The sequence below is a fragment of the Callithrix jacchus genome, chromosome 19 (genome assembly GCF_049354715.1).
Source record: "Callithrix jacchus isolate 240 chromosome 19, calJac240_pri, whole genome shotgun sequence".
NCBI classification, from domain to species: Eukaryota; Metazoa; Chordata; class Mammalia; order Primates; family Cebidae; genus Callithrix; species Callithrix jacchus.
This window is the reverse complement of record NC_133520.1, coordinates 5,046,290-5,073,150: the sequence shown is the minus strand read 5'-3', so window position 1 is coordinate 5,073,150 and position 26,861 is coordinate 5,046,290. Positions and strand designations below refer to the sequence as shown.

The 26,861-nt window shown below is 51.4% G+C and overlaps 1 protein-coding gene across 1 annotated transcript in view; it reads left to right on the top strand.

Moving 5' to 3' along the window:
- Positions 1–26,861, top strand: part of CAPN2 (calpain 2) — a 62,377-nt gene that overhangs the window by 16,171 nt on the left and 19,345 nt on the right. Inside the window, exons 3-9 of the mRNA XM_035281448.3 lie at positions 15,541–15,659; positions 16,855–16,988; positions 18,349–18,517; positions 20,837–20,920; positions 22,985–23,070; positions 24,077–24,151; positions 24,885–25,045. Of these exons, the coding sequence (XP_035137339.2) occupies positions 15,541–15,659; positions 16,855–16,988; positions 18,349–18,517; positions 20,837–20,920; positions 22,985–23,070; positions 24,077–24,151; positions 24,885–25,045 (828 nt within the window). The remainder of the gene's footprint in view (positions 1–15,540; positions 15,660–16,854; positions 16,989–18,348; positions 18,518–20,836; positions 20,921–22,984; positions 23,071–24,076; positions 24,152–24,884; positions 25,046–26,861) is intronic.

The following is a 26,861-nucleotide window of genomic DNA, read 5'->3' as shown; positions in this document are numbered from 1 at the left end:
TTTTGTTGTTCTCTCTCACAGTTCTGAAGGATGACTAGGCTGAGCTGGGCGACTCTCTCCCGGTGGTTGCAATCAGATGGGGCTGGGGACAGAGTCTTCTGAAGGCCCCTCACCCACATGTCTGGTGCCACTGAAGAGTAGATCAGCTGGGACTCCAGGGATCTCTGTCTCTTCTGTGGTCTCCCCATCACAGGGACTTGAAGGTAGCTAAGCATCTTACAGCAGCTCATGTCCCAAGAGAAAGCCCTGGGAGCTGTCTCATCTTTACAGTCTAGCCTTGGAAGTCACATGGCATCACTTCTGCCATATCCTATTTGTTGAGATCAGTGAAGGCTCACCCAGGATCCTTCGTGTCCTTTACCAACAATAGCCCAAGCTGCTTGGGCATTAGCTCATTATGGTTTGTGGGTGGGGCGGATGTGTTTTCTGGGGCTTCCCGAGGTGCACAGTAGTGAAGGACTTAATAAGTGGGCTGAAGCAGCTTCAGGACTGCACTCACCCCCAAGCGTTTGTGAGATGGCCCTGGGGCCCGGGAGCCCTGACTTACACAAGCCAGCAGCTGCCTTTCTGCTTCCACTCAGCCAGCTTTATCGCGCATCTGTTATGGGAAGAGCAGTGGGCTGAGACTTCAGCAAGAAAGGCAAAAGCAAAACACAATCCCTTCTCTGCACAGTGTTCTTCCCTCTCCAAGTCCAACCAGTCCCTCCATTCTAGGCCCTTAATTCATCACCAAGCCTCCATTTTCTTCTGTTCCCCCATTATTCCAGGGCTGGCCTCGGTTCTCACCTGGACTCTGGCTCAGGATGCCTACAGGTGATGCCAGAATTGTAATGGCTTGACACGAATTTTTCAGCCTTACAATGGCATGAAAGCAATACATATTCAGTGAAAACCGGACTTGAAGCATCCATACAACCATGCTGCTTTTCACTTTCGGTACAGTATTCAGTAAATTACACCGAGATATTCAACACTTTATTTTAAAACAGGCTTTGCCTCCTTAGATAATTTTGCCCAACTGTAGGCTACTGCAAGTGTTCTGAGCACAATTAAGGTAGGCGAGGCTAAGCAATGGTGCTTGGTAGTGTCAACAAGAGTCAAACTCTGTGAGAGATTTAAAGAGCTTTATTCTGAGCCAAATACAAGTGGCCAAGGCCTGTGATGGAGCCCAGGGGAATCCTGAGGGCCCGTGCCCAAGGTGGTTGGTTTACAGCCTGATTTGATACATTTTAGAAGAGCGGACATCAATCCAGAAAGGCAAGACAACTTGAAGTGGATGCGGAAGGCATGGGGGCTGGAGGGGCTCCAAGTCACAGGGGAATTAGAATCAAGGCCAGGTGCAGTAGCTCATGCCTGTAATTCCAGCACTTTGGGAGGCCAAGGCGGGTGGATCACTTGAAGTCAGGAGTTCGACATCAGCCTGGCCGACACGGTGAAACCTCATCTCTACTAAAAATGCAAAAATTAACTGGGCATGGTGGTGCATGCCTGTAGTCCCAGCTACCAAGAGGCTGAGGCAGGAGAATGGCTTGAACCCAGGAGGTTGCAGTGAGCCAGGATTGCACCACTGCACTCCAACCTGCGCAACAAGAGCGAGACTTCCTCAACAACAACAAAAGACCTGAAATCAATAGAAAGGAGTGTCTGGGTTGAGATAAGAGGTTGTGGAGACCAGAGTTTTTATCATACAGATGAAGTCTCATATGTGGCCACCCTTAAAGGCAATAGACACCAAATATTTTCTGTTCAGACCTTTAACAGGTGTTGGATGCTCAGCTAATCTGTTCAGGATCAGAAAAAGACCTAGAAAGGGAAGATGATTCTCTGTATCAAGCTTGTCCTGCCCAGGGCAGCTGTGAATACAGCCCAACACAAATTTGTAAACTTTCTCAAAACATTATGAGACTTTTTTTGCAATTTTTTTTCTTTTTAGCTCAGCTATCGTTAGTGTATTTTATATGTGGCCCAAGACAATTCTTCCAGACACCCCTGCTGTAGAATGTAGATTTTCCTACAAGAGACAGCTTTGTAGAGACATTTCAAAATATGTCAGAAAAATATATTTTGGCATAAAATACTTGGATTTCTTTCAGGCCTGCGGTCTGTTATGTGATGCTCTCTCTACTAGAGTCTGGTTGGAATTTGGTGTCTCCTTCCTAGAAGGAGCCTGTTTCCTGAGTCTTAAGGTCTCTGTTTTCAGTGAATGCTGGCCAGCTGCGCCTGAATTCCTAAGGGAGGAGGATATCGGGAGGCCTGAGGGCCCCCCCTTCCCATCTGGCCTAAACTCCTAAGGGAGGAGGATATCTTGAGGCCTGAGCGCCCTCCCTTCCCATCTGGCCTAAACTCCTAAGGGAGGAGGATATCGGGAGGCCTGAGCGCCCTCCCTTCCCATCTGGCCTAAACTCCTAAGGGAGGAGGATATCTTGAGGCCTGAGCGCCCTCCCTTCCCATCTGGCCTAAACTCCTAAGGGAGGAGGATATTGGGAGGCCTGAGCGCCCTCCCTTCCCATCTGGCCTGCTTTGGAAGCCCCTTGCTAAGGGGGCACCCATTCAGTCAGTTAAGGGGCTTGGACTTTTATTTTTAGTTTACAGTTTAGGCTAGGTGTATGAAAGGCATTTTCGACTTCTGATGGATGTGCTCAGGTGTAAGCCTGAGTCAGTGAAGGAGCACGTGTACTTGTATCTAAGCCACTTTGGGCATTACTGCCAGAGACCCTGTCCTCAGGGAGCTCATGGAAGTAGTGGAGGCAAATGACTACACAGATGGATTAAATCCGAGTTCAGGTCATGTTAGGGGTCAGCTGGGATGCAGGATGAGGGAACAGTAAGGGGTTAAGAGAGATACCCCAAAGGATGATTAAGGAGGGAGAGTTGGTCTCAAACTCCTGACCTCAGGTGATCTGCCCACCTCAGCCTCCCAAAAAAAAAAAAAAGGGAGGGAGAGTTGGAAGGAAGGTTTCCCAGAAAGAGGCAGGGAGAGATTCATTCTGAAAAATGCAGTATTTTATTGTGCTTTCAGGGTCTGGTGCAGAAGGGGAAAGGGAGAGAAATAAATAACTTTTAGCTTAAATTCCCTCAGGAACCAGTTCAGATTCCTAACCTGGCCTGGACGTCCAACGCAATCCTCCTGGCCCCAGCCCTCTCTACTTCCCAGCGCCCAGCCCCACCGCGCCAGTCCTGCTGGCTGCCTGTTCTGGTGTCTGCACTTGACCTTCCCTCTCCCTGAAAGTGCCCACACTCTTCCTCACCCTGCTCCCCGCTCTAAGCCTTCCTTGAGTCCTCCTACAGTTCAGACTGCCCTGTTCAGACTCAAAACCTCAGGCTCACCACCATCATCCACAACACTGTTTCCATGTCTGTCTCCTGCTGGCTGTGAGCTCATGCCCGAGAGCCAGCCCCCATCTCCTCTAGACCGAGCACAGGCCTGGCGCCGAGCCAGGAATGCACCAACAAGGAACCCGAGACTAGATAGAAGGGGAAAGACACATCCTCCAGTGTGGACTCGCAGGAGGACGGGTATGCAGAGGCACGGGCAAGCTGGGCCCCAGACAAGAAGCATGGGGTGAGGGATGTGTGGCCACACATAAAAATATACAAACACTAAGGACAGCTGATGAGCTGGGAAAAAAAGACTTCCCTACTTTGTATCAGTTGCGAAGAAAGAACACCCAGTTGGAATAAAAGGCAAGCGGTTTTATTCCTGACCAGGAAACAGGGAAGGAGAGGGCTCTTACTCTAAAAACACCTCCACCCTGAGCCATGGGAACTGGGGAGTTGTAAGGAGTTATGTGGCAGGGGAGGTGGTAAGCATGGGTGGGGTCAGGGTGCAGGGGCAGGGATCTCTAGACGCTCAGGCGCAAGTCACAACCGTGCCTCTCCACGCAATGCGTGACATGTGTTACCAGAAAGGGGTCCTGATCAAGGCCCCAAGAGAGAGTTCTGGGATCCTGCTCCAGAGTGAACACAGGGTGAGTCAGTTAAGTGAAAGCACGTTTATTATGAAAATAAAGGAATAAAAGAATGACTACTTCATAGAGCAGCCCCAAGGGCTGCTGGTTGCCCGTTTTTATGGTTATTTGTTGAGTATGTGCTAAATAAGGGGTGGATTATTCATGCCTCCCTTTTTAGTTACATAGTGTGACTTCCTGACCTTGCCCTGGCATCTGTAAACTGTCATGGCGCTGGTGGGAGTGTAGCAGTGAGGATGACCAGAGGTCACTCTCATCACTATCTTGGTTTTGATCGGCTTCTTTACTGCAACTGTTTTATCCGCTAGGTCTTTATGGCCTGTACCTCCCGTCTCATCCTGTGACTGAGAATGCCCTAACCCTCTGGGAATGCAGCCCAGTAGGTCTCAGCCTCATTTCCCCAGCCCCTATGCAAGATGGAGCTGCTCTGGTTCACATGCTCCGACACACGTTCAGAGACAGTAGTGATTTTCTTCTACAGGTGAGGACATTAGCATTATAATGACATGGTAAAGTTTTAAAGGTAACAAGGGATCATCTGTTCCAGCTTGTGCCAGTTTGGGGGGTCTTATCTCTCTCTGGAATTGCGGCAGAGGTCAGGAGGCTCTGGCATCATCACGGGTCAGCTTGTTTCTTTAAACAGCTGTGCCTACAAATAAGGGGACTAAAGAAAACAGTAAGGAAAAGCACTTTCCCGGTTATTTCCTCTGGGCTGCTGTGATACCAAGTGTGTTTTACCTTACCAAGAGCACACTGGGAAGTGTCACCGTGACAGCCAGCACCACCTGCCCACACACCTCCCGGCCTGCAGGACTGTCAGCAGCCGTCACACTCTAGTGTGACAGAGCCACAGCCCCGCCTCTCCTGCGCCCCCCCCACCCCACCCCGGCTTCCCAACTCTGCCTCACTTCTGTTTGTGAAGGAAGGGTAGCAGTAGTGCAAGGGAAAGGAGAAAATCACAGCAAATATTATGCTTTCCTCTTGGAAAACCTCCAGGAGCCGCAAATATTAGTAACCCAGCTGCATCCCACCCACCCCCATCCCCAGGATGGGCTGGGCCTGTCGCACAGCCAACCTTCAGACCGGGGAGCCGGCTCTGGAAATTTAGCGACATGGCCCTGAATGAATCCATCTTTTCAGCAGAGGACCCTGAGTTTAAAGGAGTCATTCATTAGGGCTGTCTGGGAGTGCCTTGTCCTCAGAGGGGGTCTGGGCGGGCTGGAGTGGAGAGAAGAGCTGGGTACCTGGTGTGCTCTCCGTGGGGCCCTGCTGGGGGCAGGGAAGTCCTTACCCTGGTAGCCTGAATCTCGGAAGGGGACAGCCGCTGTGCTTAACAATTCAAAAACCCAACTCAAACCTCCTTTCCCAAACATTGGAAGGGGTGGAGGAAGCTTGAATTCGGAGACGATTCCCCAGGGGCCTATAGGCAGAAGTGGCTTCAGTGTGCTCAGTGGGTGCCCCAGAATGGGCCAGAGAGAATGACACTAAAGAGTCGCTGAACAAATGAACAAATGGACACATGAATGCTCATCTGCCATAGGTGCAAAAGTGGTAAGCGTCCCTGAGAGAACTGCTGCCCAGGGGTGCAGGGAGAGAACAGCCCCGGCTGCAGACTCAGGAGCAGGGAAAAGCGGCGTTCGTTGTTAAAGGCCCCCCTTTCCTTCTGTTATGTGAGGGAGGAAAGCAGGGAAGGGACTGCAAGGCCTGCCTCTCCCCAGAGCTGCAGTTCTCAGCCGTGCAATCCAGCACTGCAGGGCCGTGCAGGGGAGGCTGGACTGACCCGCTTGAGACCCGCTCAGGCCTGGGTGGCACTCCTCTCTGTAATGGCCACACTCACGTCTCCAGCAAATGCTTTTGTACCTATACCTTTCTCAGTGCTCACCCCTCTTTTAAAAAAATGTACTTTCTTTTTTTAAAAAAAGAGATGGGTCTTGCTCTGTCGCCTACACAAGATGTCACCTATACTAGAGTGCAGTCATGCTGCCACAGCTCGCTGTAGCTTCCACCTCCTGGGCTCAAGCCATCCTCCTACCTCAGCCTCCCAAGCAGCTGGGACCACGGGCACACACCACGATGCCTCCCCAGTGCTCACTAGTTACCTTTATTTGTTCTTACTCAGATGCCCCTTGCTTCCAAAGAAGAGTTTTGGGAGGCTCAAGATGGTGAGACAGACCCCATATGCACTCCTGCACTCCCCTGCAGCTCCCCTCCTCCACACTCCCCGCTCGGCCACAAGCCTCTCTCATTGCCCCTCACCAGCCAGCACCCTGGGCAACCTTGGCACCATTTCCAGGGCAATACTGCCAAATGTGGCCAAGGTCTGGCACACAGTGTACCAGTCGAGACTCCACTTCTCTTGGGTCGCAGTTCCCACTCCTATAAACTTAGCAAATAAAAATAGGACACACTTGGAGACACTTTTCTCAAAGCTTTGCATATTTTTTCTATTTAATTCTCACACCATGAGACAGTCTATTATTAAACCTATGTTATATATGAGGAAACTGAGGTACAGAGGGAGTAGTTTCCCCAGGTCACAGTGAGGATTTGAACACCACGTTCTGTCTCTAGTGTTTCCTAACCATTTGGGGTGGGAGTGGGAGACATACCAGACTGCTCTCCCCAGAAAAGAGCATGTATTTGCATGGATGCCAAATTTGGTCTCTGAAGCCCATCCATGGACCCCCGGTTTCCCTTCTCTCACGTGATCCTAACAACCCACTGAGGATACACCTTATCACTATCCTCCTTCCACAGCTGAGAACATACAGGCTCAGAGAAATTAAGAAGTGTACTCGAGCTCACACAACTTTAAGTGGCCGGATCAGGACCAAAATTCAGGTCCTCTGGCCAGGTGCAGTGGCTCATGCATGTAATCCCACCTCTTTGGGGGGCCAAGGCGGGCGGATCCCCTGAGGTCAGAAGTTCGAGACCAGTATGGCCAATATGGTGAAACCCCGTCTCTACCAAAAATACAAAAATTAGCTGGACATGGTGTCTGGTGCCTGTAATCCCAGCTACTCGGGAGGCTGAGGGCAGGAGAATTACTTGAACCCGGGAGGCGGAGGTTGCAGTGAGCAGAGATCGTGCCACTGCACTGCAGCCTGGGGACAGAGTGAGACTCTGTCTCAAAAAAAAAAAAAAAATTCAGTTCTCCTAACCACATACCCAGTGCCCCTCCCCCCACCTCTGGTCCAGCTTCTTAGATCTATCTAGGACATCATCTTTCTCCATCATACTCCTTCCTGGTTTGGGGACCACCTGAAGGCTCAATGTGGCTGTGGGGTGCCCTGTGGAGCCATTTGGCCTGTGCCGAGCAGTGAGGGGACAGCCAGCAAAGGTACCCCTGCCCCTGCCATCTACTAGGGACCCTTCACCACCCAGGTGACCAGCGCCCCTGCCCAGTGTGCCCGGTTCTGTCCACCAGGCCAGCAGGGACCCCCACCTGTGGGATTGTTTGCTGGAGCGTCCTGGACAGTGTAGAAAGGGCAGTGCACAGCCTTGGGCAGGAAGGGAGGCAGGAAGAGAGATCCCCGGGGTCTGGGCTGGAGAAGCAAAGGCAGCCAAAGGGGAGTGAGAGGGCAGCCAAGCGCCTAGAACCTGAGGAAACCCAGGAGGGTGGAGTCAGGCAGGTCACTCCGGTGCCCGGAGAGAAAAAGATGTGTCGGAAGGTGACAGAATCAAGCAGTGAGGTCAGTGCTTTGAGGGAGCCCCCAGTAATGCATGCCTTTCACAGGGATCCTGGAGGTCCCCATCCGGGAAGGCAGAAATATCTCAGCTCCAACCTAACAAAAGATACAGGGGCAAGTCTGGCCTTGAGACCCTGGACCACCTCCCCTGGGTGATTTCCTTTCAACAGTGCTGGCTGCAGACTCCCAGAACCCTGCCACTCCCATCTTCCACCATAAACCTGCTTTCAGTCCTTTCACACGAAAGCATCTAAATCCAAGGGTTCGCTTTCCCACGGGTATTTGCAGCCCATCTGATCTCTAAACGTAGAGCAAGAGCCACTTGTAGAAATTAAGACTAGGCTGCTCACAGTGGCTCACTCCTGTAATCCCAATACTTTGGGATGCTGAGGCAGGAGGATCACTTGAGACCAGGAGTTTGAGACTAGCCTGGGCAACACAGCAAGACATCTCTACAGAAAAAGTATTTTTAAGTAGCCAGGCATGTGGTAGGTACCTGTAGTCCCACTACAAGGTGAAGTGGGAGGATCACTTGAGCCCGGGAGGTCGAGGCTGTAATGAGCTATGATTGCACCATTGCACTGTAGCCTGAGTGACAGAGCAAGCCTCTGTCTCAAAAAAATAAAAATAAATAAATAAAGACCAGATGCAGGGGAGATTTGTGGAGGAAGCAGCCAGGAAGGCCCTGAAATTTCCACCCTGTAGGCGGCCCCTGCTTGGCTATGCATGAGGCTCGTGGGGCACCCACATGGGCTTTATCTGGAGAGGAAGCAAGGCAGAAAACTCATCCATCTTCCATCCCCAGCCTCTCAGGTCTGAGCCAGTTGAGTGTCTTCCAGGACAGAAGCATGGCTGGGTGTGGGTGCATTCTGGATGTAGCGATGGCCGGTCTGTCAAGCCCATGGTCAGGACCTTCACAGGGCAGCTTAAGAGACTCCCAAGCAGGACCTCATCTGCTGCTTTTAGTAATAAACATAGCCAGGGCCCTGGGAGCGGGAGATGCCATTGGTAGCCACCTTCCTCCTCTGCGGAGACGCCATCTGTCCCAACGATGAGCAGAGTCCCCTAGTGACCCAGCTCTGACACTTGTCCTTGCTCACGTCCAGGGTGAGCCTGAGGTTTCAGGCAGGTGAGAGATGGAGTCAGAGCTTTACAGCGACAGGCAGAATCGCTTAGTATTTACATATGCCTTACCTCATTCCCCAGAGAAATTAAGACCTGACTGGGGGGGGGGGAGGGGGGAGAGAGAGAGAGAGAGAGAGAGAAAATACAGTAACACCATGTATTGTAAAGAAAAGCAGTCAGTTCTAAAAGAAAATCCAGAAAGAAGAAAATGTCAAAACCTGGAGAGGAAAAAAAAGGGCATCCATGCTGTCAAAAGCACCTTAGGGGCTACAGATGGGCCCTCCACTTGGTGCTGACACCCAGCAGCCATAGAAGAATCTCACTGTGCCCCCAGGGAGCACAGAGGTCTGATTCTAGGGTTTTTCTGTGCCATTTATGTATGTATATCCTCAGGCACAACTTCTATACTGTTTTAATTACTGTGGCTTTATATGTGTTTTAATATCTAATAGAGGCAAATTTTTGTATTTTTAGTAGAGACAGCGTTTCACCATCTTGGCCAGGCTAGTCTTGAATTCCTGACCCTGTGATCCACCCACTTCAGCCTCCCAAAGTGCGGAGATTGAACCACCACGCCCAGCCCATATCTAATTTTTAAATAAACTTATCAGAATCAGCTAAGTTCAAAAAATTTTTTAACCTAATTACTTTTTTTCTTTTTAAGACAGGATCTTGCTCTGTCGCCCAGGCTGGAGTACAGTGGTAAATCATAGCTCATGACCTCCCAGGTTCAAAGTGATTCTCCTGCCTCAGCCTCCCAGATAGCTGGGACTACAAGAATATGCTACCACACCTGGCTAATTTTTTTTTAATATATTTTTTATAGAGACAGGATTTCACTATATTGCCCAAGTTGGTCTTGAAATCCTGGGCTCAAGCAATCCTCTTGCCCTAGTCTCCCAAGTGCTAGTGAAGGCATGAGCCACCGTGCCTAGCCCTATCGCTATTTTTGTTAGCATTACACTACATTTATAAGCTAACTTAAGAGGACATGGCATTTTTATGATAATGAGTTTTTGCAGTCAAGAACATAGGCCAGTTTTTTAATGGGGTAAATGATTGTCCCAGCCCCTCCAGGCAGGCTCACATGCACACCCTGGAGTCGGTGAAGAAGGTGAACAGCTGACAGGTCAGCACCCCAGCCAGAGGAGCCCTGCACACTACTGGTGACAAACAGCGTGTGCCTGGAGTCCTCTGTGATCCGAGGAGGAAGCATGGCCAAGTTCCTCCCAGAAGAGGGTCTGGATCTATGAGTCGGGGGCATTTGTCAGGATTCCAGCACTGGGACTGGGTCGTGTACGGATGTACCCTGGAGGGAGCAGTGCCCACAGTCACAGGACACAGCCACCTGGAGCTGAGCCACGCTCTCACAGAAGAAGCCAGGGAAGAAACACCCTCACTGCACTCCTCCTACCAGCAGCCACAGGTCCTGGGCCCCCGGTGAAAACCCCATTGAGGTCAGCTCCCAGGCAGCAGGATGGAGGTTAAGACTGGGCATGAAGAGGCAGCTGGAATGTAGCTGGCGCTCAACTCCAGCTCACCACCGTCCAGGCACTAAGTTCCCAAGACAATAGCTTCTGCTCTGAGATAAATGGAGTAGTTAAGGATTAAAAGATTGTCAACAATTATCAACAATTAGCCAAGCATAAGCAGATTTTTTTTTTTTTGAGAGACAGATTCTCACTCTGTCCCCAAGGCTGGAGTGCGGTGGTACAATCTTGGCTCACTGCAACCTCCACCTCCTGGGTTCAAGAGATTCTCATGCCTCAGCCTCTCAGGTAGCTGGGACTGCAGGCACATACCACCACACGTGGCTAATTTTTGTATTTTTAGTAAAGATGGGGTTTCGCCATGTTGGCCAAGCTAGTCTTTTTTTTCTTTTTTTTTTTTTTTTTTGAGGCGGAGTTTCACTCTTGTTACCCAGGCTGGAGTGCAATGGCGCGATCTCGGCTCACTGCAACCTCCGCCTCCTGGGTTCAAGCAATTCTCCTGCCTCAGCCTCCCGAGTAGCTGGGACTACAGGCACGCGCCACCATGCCCAGCTAATTTTTTTGTAATTTTAGTAGAGATGGGGTTTCACCATGTTGACCAGGATGGTCTCAATCTTTTGACCTCGTGATCCACCCACCTCGGCCTCCCAAAGTGCTGGGATTACAGGCGTGAGCCACCGCGCCCGGCCCATAAACAGATTTTTTTACCTGAGCAGGAAGGCTAAGAGCTTGTAACAACTGAACATTCCACCAGGAGAGGAAGGCAGGAGTTTGGGTTGTGCCAAGGGCACCTTTCAGACAGCCCTCGGAGGTACACCAAGGTCTGAGTAGCCATCCCACCCTCCCCTCTGCCACTGTCAAAATTTCTTGTGACTGGAGAGTAAAGCTCCCCTGCTCCAAAAAAAAAATGAGCACAAGTAAAATACTATTTGCAGATACATAATGTCAAAACCTATAGATCTTTCTTTTTCTGGGCCCATCCATATGGCAACATTCCAGGAGACGTCTCAAGGCACCCTCTCCGGGGCTTTCCTGGAGCTAAAAACAGTTTAAGCCAAAAGCAGTTTGTAGCACTTGAGTTAAGCGGTCCCACCCTTCTTGAACTAGCTGGCTTATTTTATCTGGACCAGGATATAACGGCCCTAAACAGGCTTTGCTGGGAGGAGATGCCATGGACTTCAACCAGGGCACCTGACCAGGAACAAATCACTGCAGGATGATCTGGAAGGAAGGTTTTTCGTATTTTACATAAGGTGGATTCTGACCTCACGTAAGAGAACCAAGGATCTGGACCCTCAGCTGTGAAAGAGGGACTAAGGCTACACCTGATGAGGTTGTAGAACAGGTTTCTCGTGGGGAGGAACCCTCTTGTGGACATGGGCGGTCCAGGTGGAGTGAACTCTGTACAGCCCAGACACTGAAACACCACTGAGTCACTTCTCAAGGACAAAAGTCCCCAAGACAATGTCCCTTGAATTAGGTGAATTTGAAGTTGACACCAGCCTCTTTGCAGAGGAGACTGTTTTGCTTATATATCAAAAGCCTGTGCTTTGCCCATAGACCTGACAGCCACTGATTAGCCAGGACCTGTGGGTGATCCACTGAACTCCTTAAACCTCAGTTTCCTCAACTATGAAATAGGAAAACAGCACCTACCTCGAACTCTTCTGTGACAACGAAGTGAGATCGCGGGATAATGCACAGAGGCTTTTAGCTCAGACCTGCCACATCTAAGCCTTTGTCTAACCAGGTAGATCTGGTCGCTGAGAAAGCTTATACAAGCAGATATTAAAGAAAAGAAGTTAGCTGGGTAAGGGAGCTTCCCGATTTGGTTCAAAATATTTTGCTGATTGGGCTGAGGGAAAGAGTGAAGGAATCAGAAGTGAAAAAGTAGGATTTCAAATGCTTCCCCCCTTTTTAAAACTCAGGACATTCTCTAGTGGCCTCTAAGTCTCCCTCAACTCCAGAATTTGGAAAAGTGATGAAAAACTTTTCGAATCTTTGGCTGTAAAAAATATGTAATTCTTGTTTCTTTTATCATTTTTTTTTTTTTTTTTTTTTTTTTTTTAGATGGAGTCTTGCTCTTGTTGCCCAGGCTGGAGTGCAATGGCACAGTCTCATCTCACTGCAACCTACATTTCCCCGGTTCAAGCTATTCTCCTGCCTCAGCCTCCTGAATAGATGGGATTACAGGCGTGCACCACTATTCCCAGCTGATTTTTGTATTTTTAGTAGAGACAGGGCTTCACTATGCTGGCCAGACTGGTCTTGAAGTCCTGACCTCAGGCGATCTGCCCACCTCAGCCTCGCAGGGTGCTGGGATTAGAGGCGTGAGCCACCCTGGCTGGCCTCTTTTATGTTATCTTTTTCTTTTCTTTTTTTTTTTTTCTGAGACAGAGTCTTGCTTTTTGTCGCCCAGGCTGCTGTGCAGTGGCACGATCTCAGCTCACTGCAACCTCTGCTTCCTGGGTTCAAGCTATTCTTCTGCCTCAGCCTCCTGAATAGCTGGGATTACAGGTGTGTGTCACTATGCCTGGCTGATTTTTGTATTTTTAGTAGAGACAGGGCTTCACCACGTTGGCTGGACTGGTCTCAAAGTCCTGCCCTCAGGCTGTCTGCCCACTTCAGCCTCCCAAAGTGCTGTGATTAGAGTCTTAGTCCCTCTTTCACCATGCCTGACCTCTTTTATCTTTTTCTTTTCTTTCTTTCTTTCAGTCAGAGTCTTGCTCTGTCACCCAGGTTAGAGTGCAGTGGTGTGATCTTGGTTCACGGTAACCTCCGCCTCCTGGGTTCAAGCAATTCTCCTGCCTCATCCTCCCAAGTAGCTGGGATTATAGGCACCCACCACCGTGCCTGGCTAATTTTTGTAGTTTTAGTAGAGACAGCATTTCACCATCTTGACCAGGCTGGTCTCAAACTCCTGACCTCGTGATCCACCCACCTTGGCCTCCCAAAGTGCTGGGATTACAGGCGTGAGCCACCGTGCCCAGCTTTTTTCTTTTCTCATCTTTTTTGGGAGCACAGAGTCTTCCTTTGTTGACCAGGCTAGAGTGCAGTGGTATAAGCTTGGCTCACTGTAGCCTCCACCTCCCAGGTTCAAGCAGTTCTCCTGCCTCAGCCTCCCAAGTATTGCAGGCATGTGCCACCAGGCTACCGACTGACTGACTGACTGAGGGGCTATGCCTCCACTTACCACAGATGTGTCATTAGCGTATACAGGCCTCAAAGAGCTGTAAGCAACCTAAGTGCTAACAGGACAAGCTAGGTCAGGAACTCTCAGGATACTAAGTCATCAATCAGAATTCAAGGAATTCAGTGAACTTCAGCTGGGCCTAGTGGCTCACGCCTGTAATCCCAGCACTTCAGGAGGCCGAGGCAGGTGGATCGCCTGAGGTCAGGAGTTCAAGACCAGCCTGGCCAACATGGTGAAACCCTGTCTCTACTAGAAATTCAAAAAATTAGCCGGACATGGTGGCGCGTGCCTGTAATCCCAGTTACTTGGGAGCCTGAAGCAAGAGAATCACTTGAACCCAGGAGGCTGAGGTTGCAGTGAGCCAAGATGATACCACTGTACTCCAGCCTGGGTGACAAGAGCAAGACTCTGTCTCAAAAAACAAAAGAAAACAAAACCAAAGAATTCAGTGAACTTCAATAACATATATCTGTGTATATGTGTGTAACTGATCTATGTCAATAGCAATACATTAAATATATAATATACACATACATTTTGAGACACGGTCTTGCTCTTCTCTCATCCAGGCTGAGTGCAGTGGCATGATCTCACTGCAGCCTCCACCTCCTGGGCTCAAACGATCCTCCCACTTCAGCCTCCCAAGCAGCTGGGAGCACAGGCGTCCACCACCACACCCAGCAAATTTTTATATTTTTTGTCTAGATGAAATTTTGCCATGTTGCCAAGGCCAGTCTCAAACTCCAGTGCTGAAACAATCCACTGGCCTTGGCCTCCCAAAGTATTGAGATTACAGGCGTGAGCCAGTGCACCTAGTCTTCAATAACATTTTTAATAAACCTGTCCATTGGTGAAAATAAATCCAACAGTGAAACTCCTTTGAGGCTACTTCCCATTATTGTCATGGGAAATTGTAAGAATACACATTCCTTAAGAATGGAGTAAACTTCCTCTCCTCTTCCCAGCCCACTCCACTTTGTTTTTGTTTTGTGGTGGAGGTGACCCCTCCCTGCAAATCATCTAGGTGCCGTTGCTGGCATCAGCTTGCTTCTAACTGCATGAAATGATTGTGGTGTCTGCTGTGCTGAGAACCAACACTTGGCACCAAATGGGGGCCGAGTACGTTACGAACCTGCTCTCATTATGCCTCACACTTATCCACGTCATGGGGGAGGGTCCTGAGGCTCCGAGAGGGGCCAGCTGCTCACCTCGTTGTGTCCGTCCTCATCTACCCCTTGAAGTGACCTCTGCCCTCCGAACAGAAACCCTTGGAGATAATCCAGCCTTCTACCTCTGTCTCAGGGCTTTTCCATCTGCTCTGCTCCCCACTTCCTGCAATTATACTCCCTGCTGGGGCCTCTTTTCCTGTCTTGGACCCTCCTCCTAGGAGGCGTGCAACGTTTGTCCCCTTCCTGTCTCACACTACGTTTCCTTTCTCTCACTCAACTCCCCTTTATAAATGTGTGTGTTTATTTAGAGATGAGGGTCTCCCTCAGTTGCCCAGCATAGAGTGCAAATGGTGCGATCATGGCTCACTGCAGCCTTGAAATCCTGGGCTCGGGGGATACTCCCACCCCAGCCGCCCAAGTATTAATATTATAGCTGGGACTCCAGGCGCACACCAGCACACCCAGCTCAAACTCCTATTCAAAGCCTGTGTGCTCAGAAGCCTCTGCAACTGCGCTGGTTTCCTTCCCTCCACAGATGCTCACTGTGGAGCGTCTGCAGCTAATCAGGCAGGGCTGGGCTCTGAGGACACAGTTCAGCCCCCAGAGTTCTGGGTCTTTGAGGGAATGGAATTTCCCATCTCTGCCCAACCACAAACGCAAAAACATTTCTCCCTTTGCATTTCCCTCAAAACACTAGGTTGGTGCAAAACTCGCAATTACTTTCGCACCAACCTAATAGCACCCAACCCCCCTGACCCGACCCGCAGATGGAGGACTGCCTGAAACTTCACTCTGTCTATTCACAGGTTGTCTTAGACTTCAAGCCCCCAGAGATGGAGACAAGATTTTTAACATGCTCCTGGTTCTGAGACCCTCTGATAACAGCTCCTTGTGCTGTGTTCACAGGTGACTGCTGGCTGCTGGCCGCCATTGCCTCCCTCACTTTGAATGAAGAGATCCTGGCTCGAGTCGTCCCCCTAAACCAGAGCTTCCAGGAGAACTATGCAGGCATCTTCCACTTCCAGGTAACTTAATGGTTGACTCAGGTGGTTCCTCATCGGGTCCAGGGGGCTAGGAAGTCTCCTGGCTTGTCTGGGTTCGTCAGTTCCTGGTGTTCGCAGACTCCCAAGACCCACGCTGTTCTACAAAGGACGCTGGGTGAGAGCAGGAAGCTTTCTGGCTTACCCAATGTGGGACCCTGCCAGGATGGCCCTGGGGGGCTTCTTGGGACATGGAAAAGGGGAGGTAGAGCAAAGTATTCAGGAAATAATTCCCAAGTTAAAAAAAAAAACTGTATTATTTGAAGTTTGAAACAAAACATTGAAGTTCTCATCCTTTTATGCTGGTAAATGAGGAATAATTGAAAAAGCTGGCCGGGTGTGGTGGCTCATGCCTGTAATCTCAGCACTTTGGGAGGCTACATGCGTGGATCATTTGAGGTCAGGAGTTCGAGACCAGCCTGGCCAACATAATGAAACCCCATCTCAACTAAAAATACAAAAATTAGCTGGGCATAGTGGTGCACACCTATAGTCTCAGCTACTTGGGAGGCTGAGGCAGGAGAATCGCTTTAACCAAAGAGGTAGAGGTTATAGTGAGCCAAGACAGTGCCACTGCACTCCAGCCTGGGCAACAGAGCGAGACTCCATCTCAAAAAAAAAAAAGAAGAGAAAAGAAAAAGAAAAGCCAGTCAAGTTGCTGTGGCTCATCCTTGTAATGTCAGCACTTTGGGAGGCCGAGGCATATGGATTGCTTGAGCCCAGGAATTCGAGACAAGCCTGGGCAATATGGGGAAAACCTGTCTCTACTTAAAAAAAAAAAAATTAGCTGAGTGTGGTGGCACGAGTCTTTAATCCCAGCTACTCAGGAGGCTGAGGCAAGAGAATCACTTGAATCCGGGAGGTGGAGATTGCAGTGAGCTGAGATCACACCACTGCACTCCAGCTTGGGCAACAGAGCAAGACATGGTCTCAAAAAAAAAAAAGAAAGCCTAAGGTGCAGGGCAGAATGCTAAAGAGGCGGGCGTAGATTTGGAGGGATGGACGGGTGCCTCTGTATTTGCTTTTTCAGTGAAGACTTGGCCTGCATAGGCGTCCCAGGACGGGCTCAGGGAAGCTATTCCAGGGGATCAGGGCGAGGGGAGCCAGAGGCAGCTGAGGCTCAGAGTCCCAGCGCTGCCACCAGCTCCTCCTCCAGCCCACCTCTCCTCTTGTCCTGCAGTTTTGGCAATATGGCGAGTGGGTGGAGGTGGTGGTGGATGACAGGCTGCCCACCAAGGATGGGGAGCTGCTCTTCGTGCATTCAGCCGAGGGGAACGAGTTTTGGAGCGCCCTGCTGGAGAAGGCCTACGCCAAGTAAGTTGCCATGCCTCCCCTGGCCCCATGGCCTGCCCCCACTGTCCTGGATTCCAAAAAGACTACTTTGAGTGGAAGTCCTTTTCTATGGAAGGACTCCTTCGGCCAAAATTCGGCTCTAAATGCGAGGGGATAGTCCTGCCGTGCCTGGCCACACTGTACGCCAATAGATGACAGCTGTCACCATCTTTAGCCAAATGCACAGGAACAACTAATGGTACTGGTTGTGCTGGCCTTGAGAAGGGGCTCACTTCCTTGGCAGGACACATTCGTATCAACACAAAAAAAAAAGTTTTTGCCAATGGGCAAAACATTCATTGCAGAGGTAGGAAACTTGCCCAGAATAGATGTGACTGATTAGCAGCTGCTTCCCACCCCAGCTGCCCACAGTGGAGTTCGTCCAGTGCCCAGGGCTGCCCATTCTCAGTAGGAAGCCCCACAGCAGCCCCTCTCCAGAATGGCCCCATGTTGGCTGTGCTGCCCGACTCCTTCCATTAAAGTGACCCCACTCTAAGGCAGCAAGTGGATTTCTGTGTCTTACAGTCTCAATCCAAGAAGGAGGGGTCAGCTGTGAGAACCTGGGGGCTGAGGGCTGCTTCTGAGTCCCACTGCTCAATACTCGAGTCAGGGAGGTCACCGGGCTACAGCATCAGGAGTCAGGAGCACTAAGCCCTTGCCAACGCACTGCCTGTTTCTCAGGGAAACCGCTTCCATTATTGAATTGGTGTCCTTTTTTAAGCTATCAATGCCAAACGACCCATTAGTCCTCCCCTTTCTTGTCAGGATGTAGAAAGAATCAATACAGGAGTTTCATCCAGAAAATTACTAAGGTCCTTCCAACTCTAAGGTTCTCTGAGAACTTTTTTTTTTGATACAGAGTTTCGCTCTGTTGCCCAGGCTGGAGCGCAGTGGTATGATCTTGGCTCACTGCAGGCTCCGCCTCTGGAGTTTCAGCAATTCTCCTGCCTCAGCCTCCCGAGCAGCTGGGACTACAGGCACGCGCCACCACACCCAGCTAATTTTTTTGTATTTTTAGTAGAGACGGGGTTTCACCATGTTGGCCAGGCTGGTCTCAGACTCCTGACTTCAAATGATCCACCCACCTCAGCCTCCCGAAATACTGGGATTACAGGCGTGATCTACCACACCTGGCCTGATGATTTTTTTAAAACACAGAATACCAGGGAAATGTTAACTGCGGACACCATATCTTGCCTTCCTGGGCACCCCAAGCTGGGGACAAATCCAAGGAGAATGTGAGCAGGGGGTCCCTGGAGCATCAAACCTAAGGGATACTAGGGGGTGGGGGATGTACATCAGTAGTGTCAAGGGTAATGGTAGCATGTAACCCCTCTTGTAGGATCAATGGATGTTATGAAGCGCTCTCAGGGGGTGCCACCACTGAGGGCTTTGAAGACTTCACTGGAGGCATTGCTGAGTGGTATGAGTTGAAGAAGCCCCCTCCCAACCTGTTCAAGATCATCCAGAAAGCTCTGGAAAAAGGCTCTCTCCTTGGCTGCTCCATCGATGTAAGTCCAGGCTGCCTTCCCTAGCCTCACCCCATCTGCTCTTGCTTAAGGGAGGCTCCCACAGCGCCCAAGGGAAGCCACTGCTGCTGTGTACAACGTAATGCAGCCCTCGTCCACGTAGGGGCCAAAGGAAAACCTCTCTCCACCCTCTGAAGGTCTGCTGAAAATCAGCTGGCAAGAGGAAGACTAATAAAAGAAATGGCATACAAATGTATGAATGCGCATGGGGAGAATCACAAGTGATTTCCCTACCATGCTTGGGATACAGATGGTTATACACCCTTCCTCTTAGGGGAAGGGAGATGGGGAGGTGTGGATGATTTTAGGGATGTCAAATGATTTTCAGTGGAATTCAATGGGCTTAAAGAACATAACAGCCTGCGGTAAAGTCTGTTGGGCCTGCAGAGCCGACAGTGGTTTGTGACAAGTCCGTCTAGGCACGTTGACAGCCTGGTCTTTCTTCCTGCAGTATGAGTTCAGTTCATAAAAACTCAAGGAAAGGACCAGAGGTAACTGTTTTCATCTTTAGCAGGTCTAGGCTTTAGGCAGGTGAGGGAACTTGAGAGAATAGCTTCCTCCTGTGCTTTGTGGGAGAGTGGATTGAGAGAAGGAAAGGGGAGGTCAGCAAGATCTTGAGGCTTCTTCAGTTCAGCATTTCAAAGTGCATCTCTTGGGGTATCGGTTTCTGAGCCATTATTAAGGTGGATGTCGACCATTATGGCTCATCACCTGGAAACCAAGGGTTGCCAGACAAAGGTCAGGCTGTCCGAGGTGCTGCCTCCAGTGCTTCCTGCTCTCAGCCTGCTCTGAGTCACCCCCACCCCTCTGACCACAGGTTCCCTGGGAGCCCCTGCCACCCACTGCCCCTGCCACCTTCCCCTCCGTCCGCAGAGGTGTGCAGCCTTCCCCCGGACTCTTGCAGAGCTAATAGGCCTGTGGGAGAATTCAGAAGGAAGAGAGGAACCATTTCCTCATAATAGCCTTGCTGGCAATCCTCACCAGGGGATGGGAGGTGGGCACTGCGCCCAGGAGCCTTGGGGCAAACGCTGTGCCCAGCCTCTGAGCTTTATCCCATCCAGGTTCTGGTCTCTGCCGGGGACAGAGATAAGAAGCCCTGGCTTTTAGAGCCAAAATGTCGGTCAGACACCCCAGGCAGGAATTCTCAGTGTATCAGCAGAACACGTGGAGGCAGAAGACCCTTTGTACCCCAGCCCTTCTTCCCAGGCTCAACCTCCATCAGAATAGATGGGGGAAAGGGGAGGCTGTGAGGAGTTCTTAAAACTGAAGCAAATCCCGACTCAGACTAGAGCAAAGAACCGTCCTGGTGTAAACCCTGCCGCTGGGCTGGTGGTGGGGCGAGGGCTGTGCTCAGTGCCTGTGGGCCACTGGAGGCTGTCTGGGTGTCAGCCCTGCGCCATGGAGGACCCCCACCGGCCCTCTCCCGCCCTCCCCGGGCTGCAGACATCCGTGGATGCGCTGTTCACCCGGGAATGCGTGTGCTCGCTCCCCCGGAGGGTTGCATTCCGCCTGTCCTCCGGTGGTTCTCGGCACTCGGCATTGGAACGCGGTGGGAAGCGTTCTCCAGGTGCAAGAAAGGGCAGCCCTGAGCCTCGGGCCCCAGGCCTCGGCTCGCGCGCTAGTGCGCCCTGCGGTCCCGCCCGGCTGCAGGACCGGAGCGAGGGGGGGGAGCGAGGGAGGGAGGGAGGGGGGAGCGAGGGAGGGAGGGGGGGGAGCGAGGGAGGGGGGGGAGGGGAGGGAGTGGGGAACGAGCGAGGGAGGGAGGGAGGGAGGGGGGAGCGAGGGAGGGAGGGAGGGAGGGAGGGAGTGGGGAACGAGGGAGGGAGGGAGGGAGGGGGGAGCGAGGGAGGGAGGGAGGGGGGAGGGGGAGGGAGTGTGGGAGGGAGGGAGGGAGAGGGAGTGTGGGAGGGAGGGAGGGAGAGGGAGTGTGGGAGGAAGGGAGGGAGGGGGGAGCGAGGGAGGGAGGGGGGAGCGAGGGAGGGAGGGGGGAGCGAGGGAGGGAGGGGGGTAGCGAGGGAGGGAGGGGGGAGGGGAGGGAGTGGGGAACGAGCGAGGGAGGGAGGGAGGGAGGGAGTGGGGAACGAGCGAGGGAGGGAGGGAGGGAGGGAGGGGGGAGCGAGGGAGGGAGGGAGGGGGGAGGGGGAGGGAGTGTGGGAGGGAGGGAGGGAGAGGGAGTGTGGGAGGAAGGGAGGGAGGGGGGGAGCGAGGGAGGGAGGGGGGGGAGCGAGGGAGGGAGGGGGGAACGAGCGAGGGAGGGAAGGAGGGCGGGTGCGGCCCGGCTCACCGTGGCCGTGTTTGCAGATCACCAGCGCCGCGGACTCGGAGGCCATCACGTTTCAGAAGCTGGTGAAGGGGCACGCGTACTCGGTCACCGGCGCGGAGGAGGTAACGGCCGGCGGGATGTGCAGGGGTCCTGCTGTCCTAACGCGGCGGCCACAGTCTGTGGTCATGCCCAAGGGCCCGCGCGGCCCCACGGTGGTCTCGTTTGCACCCAGGCCCCGCACTCCCGAAGTTCCGAGCGGGAGGCGAAGCGTGTCACTTTCCAGCCCGGGCGCCGCGTGCGCCGCGCGCGCCGCGCTGCCCCCTGGTGGCCGCACTGGCCGGCGCCGGGGCCCAGGTTTTACTTGTTTGAGATTTTACCATTTTACAGTTACGACCTTACTATTTTGATCAGCTAGAAATAATAAAACAATGCATCTGAATAGTGTTTTATACTCAATAAGGCGCTTTCACATTTGATCTCGTAAAAGCATTCGTGCCCATGTTCAAATCTGACTGCCTCTTACCAGCTGTGTGGCCTGGGCCAGTTACTGGAACTTTCTGTCCCTTCGTTCCTCATTTTAAAAATGGAAATGATATTAATATCCATTAACTTCAATCGTTAATATATGTAAAGTGCTCAGAGGTGCCTCACACATCGTATATAAGGAGGCAGCTGTCCTTGCTGTTGCGATCGCTGTTGTTATTGCAAATATTATGGGCTGGTAAGGTGGCTCACACATGAAATCCCAGCACTTTGGGGGCCCGAATTGGGAGGATCGTTTGAGCCTAGGAGTTCAAGACCAGCCTGGGCTACCCAGCAAGAACCCATCTGTACAAAAAAATGTTAGCCGGGCATGGTGACATGCAGCTGAGGTGTCATCCCAGCTACTCCGGAGGCTGAGGTGGGAGGATCACTTGAGCCTGGGAGGTGGAGGCTGCAGTGAGCCATGATCATTGCCATTGCACCCCAGCCTCGGTGACAAAGTAAGACCCTGTCTCAAAAAAAAAAAAAAAAAAAAAATTAGCAAGCAGCTCAAGTTCACTGTTAATTACAGAACCCAGTCTAGACACCAGGTCTTCTGCATGTTCCATGTTCTTTTTTTTTTAACCTTGATTTTTTTTTTTTTCTTTTTTGAGATGGAGTCTTGCTCTCTTGCCCAGGCTGGAGTGCAGTGGCACGATCTTGGCTCACTGCAACCTCCGCCTCCCAGATTCAAGCAGTTCTTCTGCCTCAGCCTCCTGAGGAGCTGAGACTACAGGCACGTGTCACCACGCCCAGCTAATTTTTTTGTATTTTTGGTAGAGATGGGGTTTCACCGTGTTAGCCAGGAAGTTCTTGATCTGACCTCATGATCTACCCACCTGGGCCTCCCAAAGTGCTGGGATTACAGGCATGAGCCACCACGCCCTGCCACCTTGATTTTTTTAACTACCCCCCTCACACACACCTTTTTATTTGAAAATTTTCAAGTCTGCCGAAAAGTCGAAAGACTAGCATAATAACTATCCAATTGCCACTCCCCTAGATTCACCAATTGCTAACCTTTACCATGCCTACTTTATCTCTGTGTGTGTACTTTTTTTGAGCCATATAAAAGTAAGTTGCAGATGTTATGACACTTCCCTCCTCAGTATTTCAGCATTTATCCTCTATGAATAAGTGCATTCTCTTAAGTAATTCCACTACTGTTCCCACACCTAAGAAAATAAACATTAATTCAGTAATGTCATCTATTATAAAGTCCATATTAACATTTTCCCAATTGCCCAAGATGTCCTTTCTGGCCACCCACCCCTGCCCTATGCAGGACTCAATCAGAATTCACTCACTGCGTGTGCCTGTTATCACCAACAGGTGGTCAAGCGTCCCTGAGCTCCTTTAACAAGAGCACATCCTATTCGAGTCAGTTCAGCTGAGGTTCAGAGGTGAGGCACCAGCAGCCCCATCTCCCAAGAGCTGGATCCTGGGCGCTTTAATTCTCATTTTCCAAAGCTGGGTAGCAGCGAGAAATCTGGGTGCCAAGCCCCCTCTAGCTTTTGTGATCCTCCCACATACGTGGACTCAGCCCCCAAACCCTCCCCACCATCCTCACCCCCATACCTCCTGGCTCATGCAGAAGGGGGTTTGGGGCCCAAGTGTTTATAGCCCTGGCTTGAACTGAACTTCCCTCTCATCTAATCCTGCAGGTTGAAAGTAATGGAAGCCTACAGAAACTGATCCGCATCCGAAACCCCTGGGGAGAAGTGGAGTGGACAGGGCGGTGGAATGACAAGTGAGGAGGGGCAGGCCTCGGGCCGGGTGGGGGGGTGTGGTGCTGGAGGCTCTTGAAGAGGGTGAAAGAAGAAGACATGCGCATTATGCTGAGAAATACGGCCCGAGAGCCCAGGTCACGTGGAGAGAGACCCATGGACAGGGGCCCCTCAAAGGGTCTTTTGACCAGGACACTCCTCCAGCAGCCTAAGTGCCTTCTTCCAGGCCCCAAGCTGCTCCTTGAAGTTCATTCCTTTCACTGCCTCTTGGCTCATCCCTTCCCTGGCTCAGATCCACCCTTCTATGGGGTTTTCAGGGGAAAAAAAATACACCCCACCGTCCCCCAGGAACTTCTTCTATTCTAGGGATATGAACTTTGTACCAAAGACCAGGGAAGCATCCCTCTGTTGGTTGCCAGGGCTCACTGGTAGGCCTGTTGAAACCTCAGCTGTTCGGGGTAAACACTTGTTTGAGCGTCTGCTGTGGCAACCTCAGCCTACTTGTTCTGCCTCAGGTTGGAGAGGTGGGCAGTGCGGAGGCGTGTGTGTAATTCCAGCCGAAGCTCAGGCAGTGGTTAGTCTATCCTGTGCACACGGCCAGGTCCTTCTGCTCCATGGACAGACACACCTGCCGAGGCTTCCCAGGCCAGCTGCAGAGGCCAAGACCAGATGTTCCTCATCAGATCTTCAATTGCCCCTAAAAGAGCTGCCAGGCCCCATCTCAACTGGGCAACTAATGCTGCTCGGTCTCCCTCTAATGACTGTGTTCATTTCTGGACTCTTCCTTCCACTGTCTTCCGGAACAACTCACCCTCTCACTTTGCTCCCTGGTGTGCATCTGAATAGTGTTCTGTAGGCTTTAAAGTTCTGTAAGATAATTTAAATGCAGATCTTAGTCAGGTGTGGGCTGCTTTCCCCTTTCTGGAGCCTGAGCCCTCACAGGTGGAGGCAGATGTCCCTCTTCCTCAACTCTGGGACCTTTGGGGAGAATCATCGTACACTAACGCCTCTCTCAATACTTTGTTCCAGCTGCCCAAGCTGGAACACTATAGACCCGGAGGAGAGAGAAAGGCTGACCAGACGGCATGAAGATGGAGAATTCTGGTAAGACTCATGGAGGCTTCAGGGAAAGCTCTGCCTGCCCCAGTGTTCTGTACTAGAAAGCTCCTAATAAGAAAGAGTGTCGGCCAAAAGTGAGTTTACCATGTGGAGGACATGGGAGTGGAGGATCTTGGTTTTGTTGCTATTTTAAATTCACTATAAGACCCCCAATAAAGAAATTCTTAAGCCCCTTCAGTGGTCCATCTTGACAATGGGGTTTATGAGCCGAACAGCTTCACAAAAAGGCTGAAAGGAATTCCTCGGGTAATGTTCAGAGCCCAGGAGGAAACAAGAGAAAGATGGAGCCTTTCTCCCCCAGGTTCCTGGAGATTCATCCCAGCCCCTTAAGAAACGGGTCCCTTAGTGAGCAGCGAGGGACCCACATGTCCATTATGTCTGTGCCACTCTAAGGACCACCTGCACCTGTACACACGTGCGCTTTACCAAATGGCACCCATTATTGTCATCTTTGATGGGCACGGCTCCCATTTATGCAGATGAGAGTTCTGAGCTTCGAGAAGTTTAAGTAACTTGCTCAAAGTCACCCAGCTAGAAAGTTGCAGTGCCAGGCCTGGAATCTGGGCCTTCTGATTCCGAACCTGGTTCCCACCCACTCCGCTCCAGCGAGCTGCTCTGCCTGGCTTTGGGTAGCTCCTGGTCTGGTGTTGGTGGAAAGTCAAGGCTTACCAGTGTGTCCTCGTATCCCCTGCGATGGCTGTGTCTCTGCTTTTGCCAGGATGTCTTTTGGTGACTTCCTGAGGCACTATTCCCGCCTGGAGATCTGCAACCTGACCCCGGACACCCTCACCAGAGACAGCTACAAGAAGTGGAAACTCACCAAGATGGATGGGAACTGGAGGAGGGGCTCCACCGCGGGAGGCTGCAGGAACTATCCCAGTAAGGGCTGTTGCAATGTGGGGCCACCAAAGGCCAAGGCTCCCCTTACCCCACCCTGTGTGCCACCCCCCAGCAGGCAGCCCCAGGGGCAGCTCCCGCTCACTAAAACCCTCTCTGTCTTCCTCCCCGCCGCCTTGCTCTCTTTCTCAATCCCTTACCTCCTGCATTCATTGGCTACCCTACCCAGGCCAAACCCAAGACCCATGATTTCTGTGATGTCCTCTCCAGGCCCTAGATTCCCCGGTGGCCATTGTTACCTTCCACCACAACCCTCCACCATGCTCACGGGAGCAGTGCCCGATCCCACTTCACAGCCGTGAGCCGCTCTATGTGCCCCACGCCCAGGCAGCAAGCCTGCAGGGGAACCTTGCCCCGCACCAGGGAGGCCTCCACATGTCAGGCCCGGTTTGTGCCACACACCCTCTTGGATGCTCAGTTCAACCCGAAAATGTTGACTGGCCCCTGCGCTGATGAGGGTGAAGACTTCTCCTCGTCCAGCTTTGCCGAGCGCCTCGATTCTTCTGCCTTCAGGGCTTAGTCCATCAGCAGCTGTCCATCATGATGACATCTGCCAGTTCCGGGGCACAGCTTCAGTGCTTGGAACTGTCCTAAGTGCTTTGTACACAGCCTGAGGATCTGTCATCTGAAAATGTGAAATCTGAAGGCTCCAAAGTCCAAAACTTTTTGAGCCCCAACGTGACACCACAAGTGGAAAATTCCACACTTGGCTTCAGGTGACGGTCGTAGTAAAAACAGTTTCATGCACAAAATTGTTTTAACTCTGCTATAAAATTACCTTTAGCCTCTATGTATAAGTTCTATATGAAACAGAAATGAGTTTTGTCTTTAGACTTGAGTTCCATCTCCAAGACATGTTATGTATATACAAATATTCCAAAATCCAAGAAGCCCCAAATCGGAAACACTTCTGGCCCCAAGAGTTTCAGATAAGGGATATTCAGCCTGTGTAATAGTCTATCTAATCTTCCCAACAAACTTCTGAGGCGGGCACTTTCCTATCACCTCCATCTTTAAGATGAGGAAACTGAGGCTTGGAGAGGCTGCAGGGCATGCTGGGATTTGAATCCAGGCCCCCTGACTGTGGGGTCACTCTGTAAGTACAGTGGCGGCAGGTCATGGTCACATAGTGATTCTCTGTTACAGATGAGGAAACTGAGGCTCTAATTAGCGTACCAGGGCCACAGGACAAGTAGTCAGACTGGAACTAGCTGACCTACAGCTCTGGGGCTCTGACTCCTTCACCTCAAGTATGCAGCCACCAAGTGGCAGTCCCAGAGGTGCTGGGAAGGCTCTCTGCCCCCAACAAAGGACCTCTCCTACCCACTAGATCAGGAGTGGAAAACTCCCTCTAAAGGGCCAGATAGGAAACACTTTTGGCTTTGTGGGCCACTGAGTCTCTACTGCAGCAACTGTATTGCTGTAACCCAAAGGCAGCCATATTTAAGCAAATGGCTGTGGCTACGTTCCAATAAAGCGATACTTACAAAAACAGGTGGCATCCTGCAGGACCATAGCTGCCAACCCCTACACAGGACAGGACCTTTAATTTCACGGTTAGGGTTTTATCCCATTAGGTATGGAAAGGTGGTTAGCATAATTCCCTTAAACATGAATGAATCTTAGATTTTTTTAATAAATGGGTTTTGGAAGTAAGGAGGGTGGAGACATCACAGGAGGGCAAGGAAATAGGCCCGAGAGGTCAAGGGTTGCAGAACCAGAGTCTGGAATTAGGCACAGGATGTTCTTGGCCTCCGGGCTCACTGAGGGGGCGGAGACTGGCTAGCACAGGGAGCAG